The 15,869-nt window shown below is 55.9% G+C and overlaps 6 protein-coding genes across 6 annotated transcripts in view; 3 read left to right on the forward strand and 3 right to left on the reverse strand.

Annotated features, from left to right (window-relative positions):
• UMAG_15049 (uncharacterized protein) overlaps nt 1-2,836 on the forward strand; it is a gene marked incomplete at both ends in the record, with an annotated part of 3,249 nt that extends 413 nt beyond the window's left edge. The window contains one exon of the mRNA XM_011388559.1: nt 116-2,836. Within this exon, the coding sequence (XP_011386861.1) occupies nt 116-2,836 (2,721 nt within the window). The remainder of the gene's footprint in view (nt 1-115) is intronic.
• Nucleotides 2,837-3,698: 862 nt separating this feature from the next.
• Nucleotides 3,699-7,742, reverse strand: UMAG_00606 (uncharacterized protein; the record flags this gene model as incomplete). Its single annotated transcript, XM_011388127.1, has 1 exon — nt 3,699-7,742. One exon carries the CDS (start codon nt 7,740-7,742, stop codon nt 3,699-3,701), a length of 4,044 nt encoding a protein of 1,347 aa, XP_011386429.1.
• A 952-nt stretch (nt 7,743-8,694) lies between these two features.
• UMAG_00607 (uncharacterized protein) lies at nt 8,695-9,597 on the forward strand (the record flags this gene model as incomplete). The annotated part of the gene is made up of 1 exon (XM_011388128.1): nt 8,695-9,597. One exon carries the CDS (start codon nt 8,695-8,697, stop codon nt 9,595-9,597), a length of 903 nt encoding a protein of 300 aa, XP_011386430.1.
• Nucleotides 9,598-10,487: 890 nt separating this feature from the next.
• UMAG_00608 (uncharacterized protein) lies at nt 10,488-11,255 on the forward strand (the record flags this gene model as incomplete). The annotated part of the gene is made up of 1 exon (XM_011388129.1): nt 10,488-11,255. One exon carries the CDS (start codon nt 10,488-10,490, stop codon nt 11,253-11,255), a length of 768 nt encoding a protein of 255 aa, XP_011386431.1.
• Nucleotides 11,256-11,451: 196 nt separating this feature from the next.
• On the reverse strand, nt 11,452-13,938 carry UMAG_10921 (uncharacterized protein; the record flags this gene model as incomplete). The annotated part of the gene is made up of 1 exon (XM_011388391.1): nt 11,452-13,938. The coding sequence occupies one exon, from the start codon at nt 13,936-13,938 to the stop codon at nt 11,452-11,454; it is 2,487 nt and encodes an 828-aa protein (XP_011386693.1).
• A 771-nt stretch (nt 13,939-14,709) lies between these two features.
• UMAG_00610 (uncharacterized protein) lies at nt 14,710-15,591 on the reverse strand (the record flags this gene model as incomplete). The annotated part of the gene is made up of 1 exon (XM_011388130.1): nt 14,710-15,591. The coding sequence occupies one exon, from the start codon at nt 15,589-15,591 to the stop codon at nt 14,710-14,712; it is 882 nt and encodes a 293-aa protein (XP_011386432.1).
• Nucleotides 15,592-15,869: the final 278 nt, after the last annotated feature.

Below are 15,869 nucleotides of genomic sequence, written 5' to 3' on the forward strand. Positions count from 1 at the left end.
CTTGCGGCAGTCCTTCAAGCGCGTGGAATGCTAGACCACCATCGACCATGGACGGCGATGCTGTCACTACAGCCTCGGCTTCGAACGTCAGCACGCCTAGGGGTGGGGGGCCACCCTTGATGCCAAGGATACGGCTTCCACTGCGCCCATCTTTACTCCTTCGCCGTTGCTGCCCCAAGATGGTTCTGCCTGGTCCATCGGTCGTCCTGGATCGCTCAGCTGGGCCAATGATCTTGGCGCAAGACCACCACTTACAGAGCTCATCACTGACTCAGCCACGTCGAGCCCGAATGCAGTCAAGCGTGCTACCGCCAACGACTCAACAGCGATTGCGAACACATCCTCCTCTCCCTCTGCCACTGTCAAGGATGCAGCGGCGACCGCTGAGGAGAGCGACAAGCCATCATCAGTCTCGCCCCGCAGCAACAAGAACACAGCCACGACTGTGTCGAAACGTGCGCCGATTCGCTCCACCACGCTAGATCCCAAGCACCTCGCAGCAAACAGAAGGCTCAGCGGCGACAGTGACAACGAGCTGCCATCCGGTCAGGTGGCTGGCGCTGACCAGGACGCAACATTGACCGACGGCGTCAGCTCGCTCACGATTGCCACTGACAACATTGCGGCATCCAATTCTGTGCCACAGCAACACGGTTACCATTCGCCACCCGCGTTCATGGGTCCTTCTCACCACGCCCCTCATCCGACCGCCGCGTTCGCTCCACCGCCTTTCAGCCCCGGCGAAGCTTTCATGCAGCCGTCACCATATCTTGCCGGAAGCGGTGCTCGCTCGCCCGACGGATACAGGCAGGGGTTTGCGAGCGTCGCCAACATGATGCCTGGCATGGCGCCGATCGACATGTCTGGCTACGAATCGTACCGTACCACGCCCGACCCTTACGCGCCCACGATGCCAGGACGTGCGATCTTTGCATCTCCCGGCTCACAGGGCTCCACGCCACAGAGCCCTTCGTTCGGACCGACGCCGCTCGGAGCGCCGTTCAACCCAGCAATGCGCAACGGGGAAGCGCTCTTCTACCCTGGCGTAGTTGCGGGATTCGGCCCTCCACCCACCATGGGCGGAGGTGTGGGTTCGGGCGTGCGTCCAGGTATGGCGCCAGCGCCTGGGCAGTACGGTTTTGGTCCGGCGCAGGGAGGCGTCGATGTACGTTCGTCGCATCTCGTACAGTCGCCCATGATGGCTCCGGGGATGCCGATGCCGATGCCAATGCCGATGGCTGTAGGAGTGGGAATGGGAATGGGAGCGATCATGTTGCCACCAACGAGTTCTCCGATCAACGCTTCGGCAATGAGTTCCGGTGCGCCTGACAGTCGCAGCTCGCCAAGTATCTCGCAGTCGTCGGCGTACGCATCAGCACCGCACCGTAGGATTGGCTCGTCGGGCGCCGAGCCGTTCGGTCCCGGTGCGAGCATGTCACCACCAGCTGCGTTTGGGATGAGCGGACAAGCGGGCGCATTCGTGCCTGGTCAAGCCGCGATGCATGGCATGCTGGCTGGTGTACCGATGCACGCTTCCATGATTCCATGGAATGCGCGCTTCCACGATCATGGTCGTGTGGCTACCGGTCCAGGCAGTGTGATGGCTCCGGTTGCAGGATACACACCGATCGACGCGCACTACGCGCGCAACGGTGCGACATTCTACAGCGCTGCACCGTTCCACGCAGTCGGAGCGAACGGCATGGTCGGTGGCAGTAGCGGCGGAAACATCAACGGCGGAGTGGCGGGTGGTTCGCGTAGTGCGCTTCTGGAAGAGTTCCGGAGTCGTCACGCGAAAAACCGCAAGTTTGAGCTTGCAGATATACGCGGTAGCGTAGTGGAGTTCAGTGGCGATCAGCACGGGAGTCGGTTTATCCAAGAGAAACTGGATTGCGCGTCGGCGGAAGAGAGGAAGGCGGTGTTCGAGGAGGTGTTGCCACATGCACGTCAACTGATGACCGACGTGTTTGGGAATTACGTGATGCAGAAGATGCTGGAACATGGCGATGACGAGCAGCGCGAGCGATTGGGACGCGAGATGGAGGGACATGTGCTGTCGCTCTCGCTCGGAACGTATGGTTGTCGCGTAGTTCAAAAGGCGTTGGATCATGTCTCGGGAGCGCAACGCGAGAAATTCGCGTTGGAACTCGACCGACATCTGATGGAGTGTGTTCGCGATCAGAACGCAAACCACGTAGTTCAGAAGGTGATCGAGCGTGTGGATGCGTCCAAGATCGGGTTTATCGCGCAGGCGTTTGTTGGCAAAGTGTCGGTGCTGGCGTCGCACTGTTACTCGTGTCGCGTGCTCCAACGTGTCTTGGAGCACTGTAGCGATGTGGACGTACGTCCGTTGCTCGAAGAGCTGCATGCGGACATGCTCGCATTGATGCAGCATCAGTATGCCAACTATGTTGTGCAGTGGGTGCTACAGCGCGGACACGTGCACGATCGCCAACGCGTGATAGCCAAGATCAAAGGCTGCGTACTGCGCTTGTCCACACACAAGTTTGCCTCGAACGTGGTCGAGCAAGCGCTCAAAATCGCGGCTCGCTCCGACCTCCATGATTTGGTCCAGGAGATCCTGACCCCCACACCGCCCCTGGTCGCCCCTGCCGTCCGCATGATGAACGACCAGTATGCCAACTACGTCCTCCAGCGCTTCCTCGAGTGCGCAACTCCACACCACAGAGCTGCGCTCGTCCAGCTCCTCGAACCCTCACTACTGCTCGCTAGACGCTCCATCGCTCCCTCCACGCCGTCTGCCGTCCATGCGCCAAAACACCTCGTCGCCATCGAACGCCTTATCGACAGCTTCAACTCTCACCCCGACGCGTAGTCTGCGTAGTCTGTGCTCACCCGCCATGCTTCCTTTCATTAGATCCAATAGACGGTGCACTCATGGCTCTGTTGTGCTCGTGTGCATGTGGACGGTACAAGCGTGTGTTATTCACCATCCTTTAACAACATGAGTGGGCTAGACAACGATCAGAGTGCCAACTACGTCGTGCGCGCTTCCCCGAGTGCGCGAGTCCACACCACGGGCCTCATGCAGCTCGTCGAACCCTGTACTGGTCGCTAGACGCTTCATTGCTCCATTGCTCCGTCCACGCCGTCTGCCGTCCATGCGCACACCTCGTCGCCATCGATCGCCTTATCGACAGCTTCAACTCTCACCCCGACGCGTAGTCTGCGTAGTCTGTGCTCACCCGCCATGCTTCCTTTCATTAGATCCAATAGACGGTGCACTCATGGCTCTGTTGTGCTCGTGTGCATGTGGACGGTACAAGCGTGTGTTATTCACCATCCTTTAACAACATGAGTGGGCTAGACAACGATCAGAGTGCCAACTACGTCGTGCGCGCTTCCCCGAGTGCGCGAGTCCACACCACGGGCCTCATGCAGCTCGTCGAACCCTGTACTGGTCGCTAGACGCTTCATTGCTCCATTGCTCCGTCCACGCCGTCTGCCGTCCATGCGCACACCTCGTCGCCATCGAACGCCTTATCGACAGCTTCAACTCTCACCCCGACGCGTAGTCTGCGTAGTCTGCGTAGTCTCTGCTCACCCGCCATGCTTCCTTTCATTAGATCCAATAGACGGTGCACTCATGGCTCTGTTGTGCTCGTGTGCATGTGGACGGTACAAGTCTGTGGTTGTTCATGATTCAGCTGATCGGACACGTGCATGTAGGCTAGCGATCAGAGTGGCGCGGCCACTGCGGGGGGTGCGACGGCGTCGTCTTCCCAGCTGTCGTCTTGTTCGGCCTCGTCTATGGCGGGAGGGTGTGCGTGATGTGTGGGGTGTGGGTGCCAAGCGCGCGACGAGCCGAGCGCAGTTGGCGCGCTGTCCGCGCGATGCGATGGGGCATACCTGCGCATCCGCCCGACGCCAAAGCCTGTGATCGGCGGAGGCAGCGTCAAAGGTGCGCGCTGCATTACACGGCGAACGTCTGCACCATCCGAGCCGCCTCGAGCATCCGTGCTCGACAACGTGTCCGAATCCACGCTCCGTTCGCCAGATCGCTTACCCAGCGACCCCGGGAACGGATGCAGCTTGGCGTTGTTTTCCAACTTGTAATTCGCTCGTGTCTTGCGTCGACCCAGCGAGTGTTGCGAAGGGATACGTGGTCCAGTGCTCGTCGTGGAGCGCGTCGAGATCGGCCGAATAAGTCCTCCCCCTCCACCACCACCAATGCTCACCGCACCTGCTGCGCGTATCGTTTCTGCATCGAGCGCCGCCAGACTACTTGGCTGCCGTCCGTTGTTTTCAGCAGCGCTCGCCGAATAGTACCACGAGTAGCCGCTGTAGTACGCTAGCCCCGAAAGCAGCCGTGTGCCATATCCACTAGTTCTCGCGCTGCTGCCAGTGGCAGGTGCACTGGTGACAAGGTTGCGTTTGATAGCGCGCACTGATCTACGACTCGTTCGATCCAGCTCTCGAAGTGTTTCGACTGCTTTTGTCGACGCTACTGCTGCGCCGCTGTCGCCACCGGGGTTTGGTGCTCCAAGCTCATCGCTCGCATCCAGCAGGAGCAGCGACGTATTGGCAGTGCTCGACGCAAGCCGCGAGCTGCCATTCGAGCTTGATGGATCAGTAAAGCCAGACGACGCCGTCGACTTTTGCTCCGTTGGCGCCCCACCTCCCACACTGTTACTAGTGCCAGCCTCGTTCGGTATCGATCCACGAACAGATATCACGCTCTCCGTGCTTGCAAACACCTCGGCGCGTGCTGCGGACACCGAGATCGATCTAGCCTGTGAGTTAACAGACACTTTGCGACTACGGCGAGAGTCGTGTGTTCCAGATCTCCTAGGTCGACACGATACACCCAAGCTATCGGGATACTTTGCACGTCCCTCGTTCGCTTTTTCTTTGGCTTTGGCTTTCTCCTCCACCACCTGTCCGGAGGCACTATCGAACCCTCCTGAAGAACGAGGTGTGGGAGACGATCCCGAAGAATGAGGTGTGGCAGGCTCGGATCGCTCCGAAGGCGTACTCAGCCCATCTAGCTGCAACCCTAAGCTCTCTCGTGCACCAGGTGCCAGGTTGAGTGCAAGAGCATCCGATCCAGCTAGTAGCATTGCACTGACTCGTCGTGCCTGTTCCTTGACCTGCACCTTTCCGTCCGACATAAACGGCATTGACTCGGACAGTGCATCTGCCAGAAGAGCGACCAGCTCCGAACTTTCGTGTGACACAAGCGTTTGCTCCTGACGCACATCAATGCGAGCAAGTGGCGGATTCGATTTCAACGATCGAGGCGAGAAGCCAGACTGCGAGTTCTGCCTGCGTTCCATCTCGGCGTACAGGGCTGATGAGAGACGCCGCACTTTGCGATCCAGCTCTGGCGCTGTTCGACGGTCGTGATGATTTTCACCGTCCTCGCACGCTTTGCCACGCTTTGCGACATGTGGCCGGCCGCTGCTGTCTTTGGAAGCAGCGTCGCTGCACTTCTCAAGCCTACGTTGGCCACCGTCCAGATGAGCGGCAAAGTACTCGTTCGACAACAGACGTGATCTCTTCTCGGCTGGACTCATCGCCAACGCTGCCATTGATGGCGAGCTAGGTTCGGCCAGACGGAGGGTGGCATCGCCCGCATCGCCTGCATCCTCGTCTTGTGAGTCGTCCATGTCTTGAAGAATCTCCTGCTGATCACCTGGCGCAAGATGTAATGTGGCGCGTTTGAACTGCTGTGCTGCGAGACCATAGACAGGTCGGTCGAACGATCTGCCCTTTGACATGTAATCGCCACGTCCAACCTCCTCAAAGTCGCTAGCAGCCACAGAGCCTGGAACGGTTTCAGTTCCCTCGGATGGCGTCATTGGGACGAAGCGCTTCTTGAATTTGGATGGAGAAAGCATCGCCGAGGAGGTCAAAGAGGATGCCGAGTACGACATGTGATCGTCAAAGCCCAAGTCCGAGTCTGCCGATGTAAACATGCTAGGGGAAGCCGGAGATGCACTTGCCTGTGATTTGCGCAACACCCTATCTGCAAACGAAGGTGGCGCGAGGCTCTGCAGGTCGAGCAGCATTGCGGGCCGGGCGAGTGGGCTGCCAGGGGACGTGGGCTTGTCGGGTGAGCCAGGAGAGCCAAGAGCTGTGCGGTCGAGGACTGGCGTTCCAGGCAGCGACGAAGTACGTGGTGGGAGCGCGCTTTTCGGCTGAGCTGGGGGACCCATCCCAAGTTGATCTTCGAAGTCTACGGCGACGCTTTGTGTGGCCTGGTGATTGCAGACCAGGGCCTTGTCTTTGCTCTCTGTGAGTGATGATTCGCAATGGCTCGGCGCGGCAGACATCTCGGGCGCTTGTGGCAGACGAGGGCCAGTCGCCACGTGTTGTGAGATTTGGGACGCTTCTACTCCTGATGCTGGTGCTTTGACTTGAGGAGTCTGGCGAGGTTTGCGAAGAACTCCCTGACCTACCATAGCAGGCAGCGTTCGATGCTTATACCACGTGGCGCCTGCTTGTCCAAGGCCCTCGGCGATAGCGTCGACACCAGGCGACCGACGCGGATCAAAGTCGTGATACAAAGCCGCGGAGACCTGCATGGATTTTGCGACCTTTGCAACAGACGCGATACTCCTGGGCACTAGTGTGGAGGCGACCATCTTGATGACCGAGGCAGGCACCCAAGCGGCCATCTCTCCGAGATCAGAGACTTGGGTGATGCGAATCGCGGGACCTCGCGGGTCGCGAATGGGCACGTAAGCCGGAGAAGGATCGTTGAAATCCAACGCTTGTTGGAGATGTCTGCTGCCCGAGCTGCTCGAAGAATTCGGCCTTGCACGACGGCCAAGGGCAAAAAGACCTTTGCGGAGATGTGAGCCCTTGGTCGAAGAGGCCGAAGAAGGACTCTTACCCAAGTCAGAAGCGTTGGAGTGATCAAAGTGGTCTGGACCGCCGTCGTCGCCCAGATCTTCGACCATGAAGCCGCCCGTTCTGAGCTCGAAGCGGGTGTACCCTTTGCGTGGAGGCAGGCTAGGATCCACGATACTCTGTGAAGTCGAGACGAGTCGGAGCGGACCGCTTGAGGCTGAGGGCGATGGCGTAGAAGGGAGACGAGCGTCGACGCTTAAAAGGACCATGTCTCTGGCTTTGGCAACCATAAAGATGCTTCCGAAGCGGAGCAGCTCGACACGAGCAGCTACGGCTCGAGCTGTCTCTGACAGAGTGTTGTTTGCAAATGTCTCTTTGGGATCGGATTTCGACTGAGTCGAAAGCCAACGCTGAACGGCTCCGTACTCGACAGTGGAATCCCACAGTTTGCGGTTCTCTGCACTGGCCATGAGCGACCAGAACTGTCTGGCGGTGACGCCTGGGAGAGTGGACTGAACGCTGAAGAGGTATCGATTGGGGTCTGGATGAGAACGAACGGTGATTGAAGATGCAAATCCGCCCGGCGTGGCTGGCGGGGATGTGGTGGTATAGAGAACGTTCCATTCGGGTATTGGGATCTCTGGCTCGACCTGGTCGAGTGGAGCATGCATGGATGATGAATCGTCATGGTTGCCAAGAGGCAAAAGGTCAGCTGCCTTTGGGTCAGCATAGGAAAGGAACTGATGGAGGACGTAAAGTGACTGGCGCGTCAAATCGGCAGCAGAGCTCGAGTCGTCTTTCAGCTCGGCTTGTGATGGCGTAGTGCCTGGCTTGGGCTTGGCGGGGCGCTGTGCTTTTGGCGGAGCAGCTGATGTGGACGTAGCCGTCGCCGCGGCCGTCTTGGTCGATCTCGAGAAGGCTGGCATATTGTGATGTCAGGAAGGATGGCGAACCAGCCAAGATTGTCCGCTGCGACACTGGGGTGGTCCTCGCCAGAAGCCTAGAGACTGCGCACCAACATGAGGCCGGCGATACTGTGATCCAATGCACGCATTCGTCTTTCCGAGCTGTCGAAAGTGGTGCTGTTGTACGTGTGTATGTTGGCCTAGCCTAGATCCACGTCGTATTTATCGTGTCGCAAAGGTGACTGTAGCGGTGATTGGGAAGCAAATGAGCCAGAGCAGAGTCGACATTCGTGATTCGTGATTCCACTCGGGATGTGATACGAGGGCCGAATCCAAGCATAAAGCTCGAGGTGCAAGCAGTGTGTTAGCATGTTTAAAAAAATAGGGGTTAAGCGCTAGTCTTACCCGATTCGTGCTTTGAGCTACAGAGCAGCATTCAAGAGACAGAGACAGAGAGGCATGACGAGTGTGTGTCTGTGTTTGTTTCGGCTGGCCAGGGTCCTCATCAGAAAAACACACACGCGCTTCCATACACTCACGACTCGTGACTCTGTGACTGGGACTATCGAAATTAATCATGAATCAAGAATCGTGAATTCTCGTGACTTTGTGCGTCGTGCGTGCATCGCTTGGTTGCTGACCCCTGTCTTGGTCACGAGCCACGAGCTGTAGACTCACGACCGTGCGACCATTATTTCAATGTTAGACTGATTTCAAAACATCGGGTCTCGGACGTCGTGGGTGCACAGAAATCACGAATGCGTCACTCACGGACTGCGTGCACCGCATTCACAGATTCACGTTGGAAGGATGTTGAGAAGAACAACACCTTATTGGGCGGTGCACGCTTATATACTCCTTCTTCCATCCCACGACTCTTTTGACACAGCTGCAAGGAACATCTTTGCATTCTAGATCGCGAATTTGGACCATCGGCTCAACACGACCTTAGCGTCAATCAGATCGCAGCACGATGCAGGCCGAGGTGGACGCAACCCAGGACACCGAGTTTCACGATGCGTTGAGGGCGCACGGCATCATCCCGCCCAAACCGCCATCTCGGTCTCCGTCACCAGAGCTTGCCTCAGTGCGCGAGATGCGCACACAGGCGCTCAAGCAAGCCACGGTAGACGATCTGGATGTGGAGCTGGAGAACGAGCTGGACGAGGAGGAGGAAAAGCTGCTCGACAAGATCCGCCGTCAACGCATGTCGCAGCTTCGCGCCGAAACGAAAAAGGCGCGCTTCGGACGCGTATACCCGATAAGCAGACCAGACTATACACGAGAAGTCACCGAAGCGAGCAAGCAAAATCCTGACGCCGACGCGGACGCGGACGCGGATCCGGATACCTACCAACCTGACGAGGAGCAGAACCGTAAGCACACTCAAGCAACAGCAGCGGATAAGCAGCGTCAAGGCGGAACCGGGGTGGTATGCTTCCTCTACAAGGACGGCATTGACACATGTCGTCTTCTCGCTGGCTACCTTGACACACTAGCTGCCAAGTATGCGTCGACCAAGTTTGTCAGCATCATAGGCGATCAGTGCATCCCCAACTATCCCGACCGCAACCTACCCACTCTTCTCATCTACCGCAACGGCGAGCTGCATCGCCAGATCGTAGGCTTGCGTCCCGAGATCGGGCTGGATGGCATGAAGACCAAGTGCGAAGATATCGAGTTGCTCTTGACCGCAGTAGGTGCGATTCAGAGGTCGAAAGTGCCAGGTGCACCGACGCATCTGGGATCCCAGAAACCGGACACAATCCAAGAAGGCAACGAGGAAGAGGAACCAGAACAGCAAGGATCAAGGCACAGAAGTATCCGACAAAAGACGCAAGAAGAATTGGATGACGAGCTGGATTGGGATCTGTGACGAGGTGAAGACTTGATTGTATCTCTGTATCACTAGGAACAATGCGATTCCACAGCGCAGCACTTTCAACACCCGTCCGCCGTCATGTTCTGTACCTGAAGCTACAAGAAGTCAACACAGTGCGAGCCTGTCCACGTTTCAAAAGGTGGAAGGCTATCTAACAAACCGCCCATGGCAGCACGTAGCGTGTAGCGATGAACTACAAAAACAAAACAGCTCTCCTGCCTCTGCCTGAAAAAGGGGAACAACAGCGTAGAGAGGCAGCGGCTCTTTCTTCAATTGCAAACTGTTTCAACTGCAATCGTGAATGTAACCGTGAACAGAATCACGAATATCGACTGGAGTCACCCTCATGAACTGCGCTAGAAGTTGAGGTGTCGCAGAAGGCGAGCGTTGCGTGTTTAGTGTGTGCACGTGTTGGTCATCTGCTGAATCACGAATGTCATTCACGATTCACGATTGTCCGCCGGCAATTCACGATTGCGGTGTAATGTACGGAGTAATTTTGGTGATTCACGATAAGTTAAGTTATTCGTGAATTGGTTGATATTTTCCGGGTAGGAAATCACGATTCGCACGTCAGACTGAGAGATTCAGAAGGGCAAGCGGTCCAACAAAGATGGCATGGCATGGCACTCACCACTGTGGTGACGACCAGCGAGAGTGTGCGCACGGAACACGGCAGGATGCCGTTCCCAAGCTTGTTAGGCTCCACTGCATCACGAATGCATTTACGACTGGTGCGAAACGAAAACGAAGCTGGGCATTGCAACAGTTTGCTGCGATGCGTTACGTGTGGAGCTACCTCAACCGACTACTACCACCTTATCCAGTACCATCATTGATACCTTGAGCCATCGCGTTTGGTCACGTTCATTCACAATTTCAACATGACGACGCCTGATCGCGCAGGAGCACCCGAAGAGCTCGGCATGATCGAACTGTTTGGCGAGCGTGCTTCGGCTTTGACACGCACGATTCACCTGGCGCTTACCGAACTCAACATCCACTTTGTATGGATTACGCGCGCTTCGCACTCGGATGACACGAGCTCTCGCCATGCGTATGCTTCGACTCCGCTGCTCGTCCATCGACCCGACGGCCTGTACACTCGCTCCGAAGACGTCGTCTCGCTATCCGGAGCGTTTGCGATCCGACGTTACATTGACGAGTTGCTCGCTCCTCTAGCGATTCGCTCAGGCAAAGGGCTCAAGTTTCTCACTCCACCCCTTGGAGTCTCGAGCGGGACAGTGGAGCCATGCTCGGTGATAGCTCGTGCCAAATTGGACGCTCTGGTCGCCAAGTTCTCACACACTATCATCCCCACGCTTGACTCAACCTACATGAAACCCGCATCTCTCTTAGCCAAACAGGGCCAACATCCTGAATCCATCAACACGTCTCTAGCAGAAGGTCTCGCGCGAATCCACTCGCTCTTGGAAATCGTCCAATCTCAAGCCGCTACACAGTGGATCCTACCCGGTACCACCAACCAGTTGACCTGGGCCGACCTCTTCCTCTACCCGATCCTCGCCGATCTGAGAGCTAGCCCAGCTGCTCATTTCGTCTCCGGAGACAGCCCCAACTTCACCTGGCTAGCAGCCTGGTTGCAGAGGATGGATCAGAGGGAGAGCGTCCAGCTCGCCAAAAACGCTTGACGTCTTTCGCTTTTGCATCAGTCATGAGAACCCGTCTGTAAAGCTTCTAGTCGTGTTTGTGTAAGAATCCAAAGTAGTTGCATGCACAGCCCAGAGAACAAGCATGTCGAGGTGATACAAAACGGCACATGTGAAAGAGTCGCTTCTTGGCTGGCACAAAGTCACGAGTCAATCACGAATGTGGCCAATAAAAATTCTATTTGTTTGACTGTGCACGTGGAGACGACTGCGCCTCTTTCTTGAAATAAGACGATGCTTTTGGTGAGCCGGTGGAGGTCTCATCGTGAGTCATTGGGGATCGAGATGCTTTGTGCGCCGAGTCCCACTGCTGCTGTTGCTCTTCATGATCGTAATCGGGTTCGTCAGCCAAAGGTGCGTAGCCCATCTTGCCCGCCCTCCTCGCATGTGCGTTGATCGCCTTGACTGCACCTTCGCCAGGCTGCCATTCGAGCTCGGCGAATCGCGGATACAAAAGCTGCGTGGTAATGTCTCCCCATCGCTCAAGCTGATCCACATGGTATGACCGCGTTCCATTGCGCTCCACATCGTACCGGTTGAGGAGCTCCACCATGAGTTTGCGCATAAAGTCGACAAACACGACGTCGACCACCTCCTCGTCAGACTCTGGCAGTGGATCTGGGTTCGAAGCAACGTACTCTGGCTGGTGCGGGTTAAACGGTACGGGCGAATGGACCGTATCATCGCCCGGTCCAGCACATTGATCGATGGTGCGATACCCCAAAGACGGCTTATCGAGCGAGTCGTACTTGTGGAAGAACTTGAGCAGCTCTTCATCTTCTTCCGCCTCGAGCTCTTCTACGCTCTTGATGGTGGTATTCATATCGTTTACCCATCCGCCGTCGGCAGCGGCAGCGGCAGCTGCAGCTGCTTTTTGTCGATCAGCGTGCTCTGCTTGCAAAAATTTGAACCATTGCGACTTTTGCCAGCGTACGAAAATGTCCTCCACAAAACCACTTCCGTATCGCAGCACCGCATCGCCGTCCGAGTACTGAGTTCCGCCCTGCATCACCTCAACCATGGCGCCTTTCTTGAAGCTGAGCAATCCGTCAAGCAGGTGCTTGGCAGTGCCCCAAGGGACATCGGCCATGTACAGGAAGCGATCCTTGAACGGCGAGACAATGTATTGGTCATTACGTGTAAAAGGGCCCGAGTAGACGTCAAACCGCTGTGAGCCGCTGTTGATCAGCACCAGACTCTTCTTGTCTTGTCGACCTCTTTCCGACGGCCGCACGACCTTGGGTAGCACCTGATCCGCCAAGAGACTTAACAAGCTCGAATTGTCGCCGTATGGAACGCGGTCCAGGTAGTAGTCCTGAGGCACTACGCCGTGCAAGCGCGAAAGATTCCACGCTTCGGAGATGGCATCCATGATGAACCGAATGAAGCTGCCCTTCTTGGTTGCCAGCTCCTGTGTTCTCTCCAGCTTCAAGTGATGCGCAAAATTTCTGGGGTTCGAATCAATGTACCGCCGTGTAAACTTGACTTTGCCGCGATTGCCTGCACGTTTGCGCTTCTGAAGGTCCTTGATGCCCATAAAACCAATTGTTTCCATGTATCGTCCGCTTTCGAGAGCCATAGTTTGACTGTCCATCATTCTGCAGTCGCGAACATGCGTGTGTCCTCCAAGGATGGCGATAGGTGTATCGGGAAAGCGTGAGCGAATCCTGGTGCGAACAGCCTCCCAGCCAGGGTCACCCGATACGGGCATGTGGCCCAGTATGACAAAGGCGTCAACGCCCCACTTTTCAGCTCGATCCAGGCTCTGTTGGAACCAGTCTTCTTCCACCATGTCCTCTGGCGATTGTACGGCGATTCCCTTGGCAGCAAGCTTAAAGTCGAACAGGATGCCGTACGACATGATCTTGAGCCCTTGCACCGGCGTCACCAACGTGTTGAAGAGCGATCCGATAGGCGCGTAGCTTGCGTAAGGAGCATCAGGGCTGGGGAGCGCAATCTTGACGTTGCTGGTCATATATCTTCCGCCCCACTGTGGCACAAAATTCTGATAGACATCCTTTGCTACTGTGTAATTGTAGAGCTCGTGGTTGCCGATCGTAAGCAAATCGTAGTCGACCATAGCAAAAATCTGGTTGCTGACATGGCCGTCGACGGCTTCCTTGCCGCCAGGTTCGTCCTTATTGTAAGGTGGAAAGCCGTCCGAGAGTCCGTTGCCATCGTGCAGATCACCAGTGTCGATGAGCAAGAGATCTCGACCCTCATGGCGAGCCTTGGACCTCATCTTGGACGCGAAAGATGCCCAGTCACCCCAGTCGCCAGAATACGACGGCTCTGGTGGCGAGAGTTTGCGATGGCCAGCAAACCAGCCGTGTATATCGGTTGAATGGAGAAGATTGAGGTCGCCCCATTCGAGCTCGCGCAACTTGTCATCGGACCTGGGCATGCGACCTCTTTCTCGACTCCAGCGCTGGAAGCCTTCCATCTCGGCGCGGTAGTTGGCGAGCGAATCGGCGTCTGCATCGATACGATGGTTGAAAGCGAGTTTACTCGATAATGGCTCAACTGGCGAGCTCGCCAGAGTCGAACAGAGAGAGGCGAGTGCGATCAAGGTCACAAGCAGATGTCTTGCTGGCCGACCTCTGTAGCCTCGGGTACTGGAAGATGGCCATGGCTGGACGGCGGTGTTGGAGTGAGGTGCCATCATTGTAAACAAGAACTACCAATCTGTCTAGGAATTTGTAGAGGTCTGCGAGCTTTGATGCACAAGACGGACAATGGTAGCCACCAGGCACCGCGGCCATGACAATGCTCTATACTAGCATGATAGGAGGGTGAAGATAAAGTAGAGCGGTGCCAGCTCCCTCGCCCGGTTAGATATGCCGGCTTTGGTTTCGTGATGGTGTTGGTGGAAAGGGAAGAACAGCGGAGGAGAAAAGAGAAGAGAAGAGCAAATGGAGAGTGGCTCAAAATTGGGTCAAACTCAATCACGAATGTACTGGTCTGCTACCGCGGCTTTTAGGTGAAATCGGAAATCACCAACCGTGAATCGTGAATCACGAATGTGTGATGAGGTGGAGGCTCGGCTCGGGCCAGCGTGCTGCAGGCACCGCCCACGGGCATCATAAGCCGTTGTCAAGTCGTGAATGTACTGCATATCAGCATCTCCCAGGATCGATCCTATCAATCACAATCACAGAATTCGTGATTCGTGATTGTGCCACGTTCGTGTTCGCAACCGCTCAATTGGCTCATATACAGTGCCAGTTATCTGTTGAGAGCAACACTCACAGAAAAGCGCAACGGGAGCTGTTACAGATGCTGCAACACGCGTGAGATTTCGCGTTGCACTGAGAGAATCACAAGCTTCTCGAGGTATAATGTGAGCGCTAGACAGTGATCGACAAGAAAAGACATCGCGTCACCAGTCACGAGTGAGATGGATGGGTTGAACGGAGAGGAGATCGTGATTGCACGGCTAGGTAGACGCAGCAACCGAGGAGCCGGATGTTGATGACGAGGACGTGGGTTTGGGTTTGGACTTGGACTTGTTGAGCTTCTTTTTCTTCTTCATCATGGCCAATGCGACGGCGGAGCGAACGTTTTCGACGATCTCACGACTTTGTTCAATGTACTGCGAGTCTTCGATACGTTCCTTGCGTTTGTTTCCAGCAGCAGAAGAAGTCTCAATGCTGGTGGCGTTCTTGCGCTGTGACATTTGGCTGGCTTGAAGGGCGGAAGAGTCAACGCGACGGCTAGGACCTGCTTCAGCTTCTGCTTCTGCTTCTGCTTCAGCTTCAGGGCTGGCGCCTTGCTCGTCAAACACCTGTCCTGCATCTGCCATCCTTTCGGCAGCCTCGGTGAGATCCCTTTCGCTGCGAGGTGCTCGACCCAGCATCTTTTCCAGTTTGGCATACTTGATTTTCTGCGCTTCGTCCATCTGACGTTTTCGTTCCGATTCACCTTCGAGGTATTCGGCCAGCTTTTTGGCCTCCTTGAGCACACCCAGTCGACGTCCATTCAGATCGCGACATGCATCTTTGTTCGAGTTGCGTGCTCCTGCGGACATTTTACCACCTTGTGAACGAAGCAGGGTTCCAAATCCACCTTTGCCACCGGGCAGCAGCGCGCGCAGCTGCAGCACCACAGGAAACCTATCATCGCTCGAGTTAAGACCAGACAACCTAGACGAATCGGCTAGTCTGCGGCCCTGGTGGATCAAAGAGAACGTCGTCGACGACTGCTTTGCCAAAGCATTGCTGAATCCTTGCAAGACGTCCCTGGCGGTGGCGGACGCTGGCAGTGAAAGACAAACATGCCTCGGGAGGGGGTCAAAAGACTCGACCAGAACCGGGATCATAGCGAGCTACGGTTCTTTCAGTCGTTCGAGCAAAAAGGAGACCAGCAACCTCTGAGGCAAAGGTGGCGATGCTGAGAAATGGTGAGAAAGTGGATGATGATGGTGGTGGTGAGAAAGCAAAAATCGTGAATGAAATTCTTAGCTTATTCACGATTGATTCACGATTCCGTGATTGGTTGTTGGTTTGGTTCGTGGTTGGTCACTTGCAAAGTTGGAATCGTGTGTGAATCACGAATCTCGAATCACAGAATCGTGAATCACGAATATGCTGACGATGC

Source organism: Mycosarcoma maydis, chromosome 1 (genome assembly GCF_000328475.2).
Source record: "Mycosarcoma maydis chromosome 1, whole genome shotgun sequence".
Taxonomy (NCBI): domain Eukaryota; kingdom Fungi; phylum Basidiomycota; class Ustilaginomycetes; order Ustilaginales; genus Mycosarcoma; species Mycosarcoma maydis.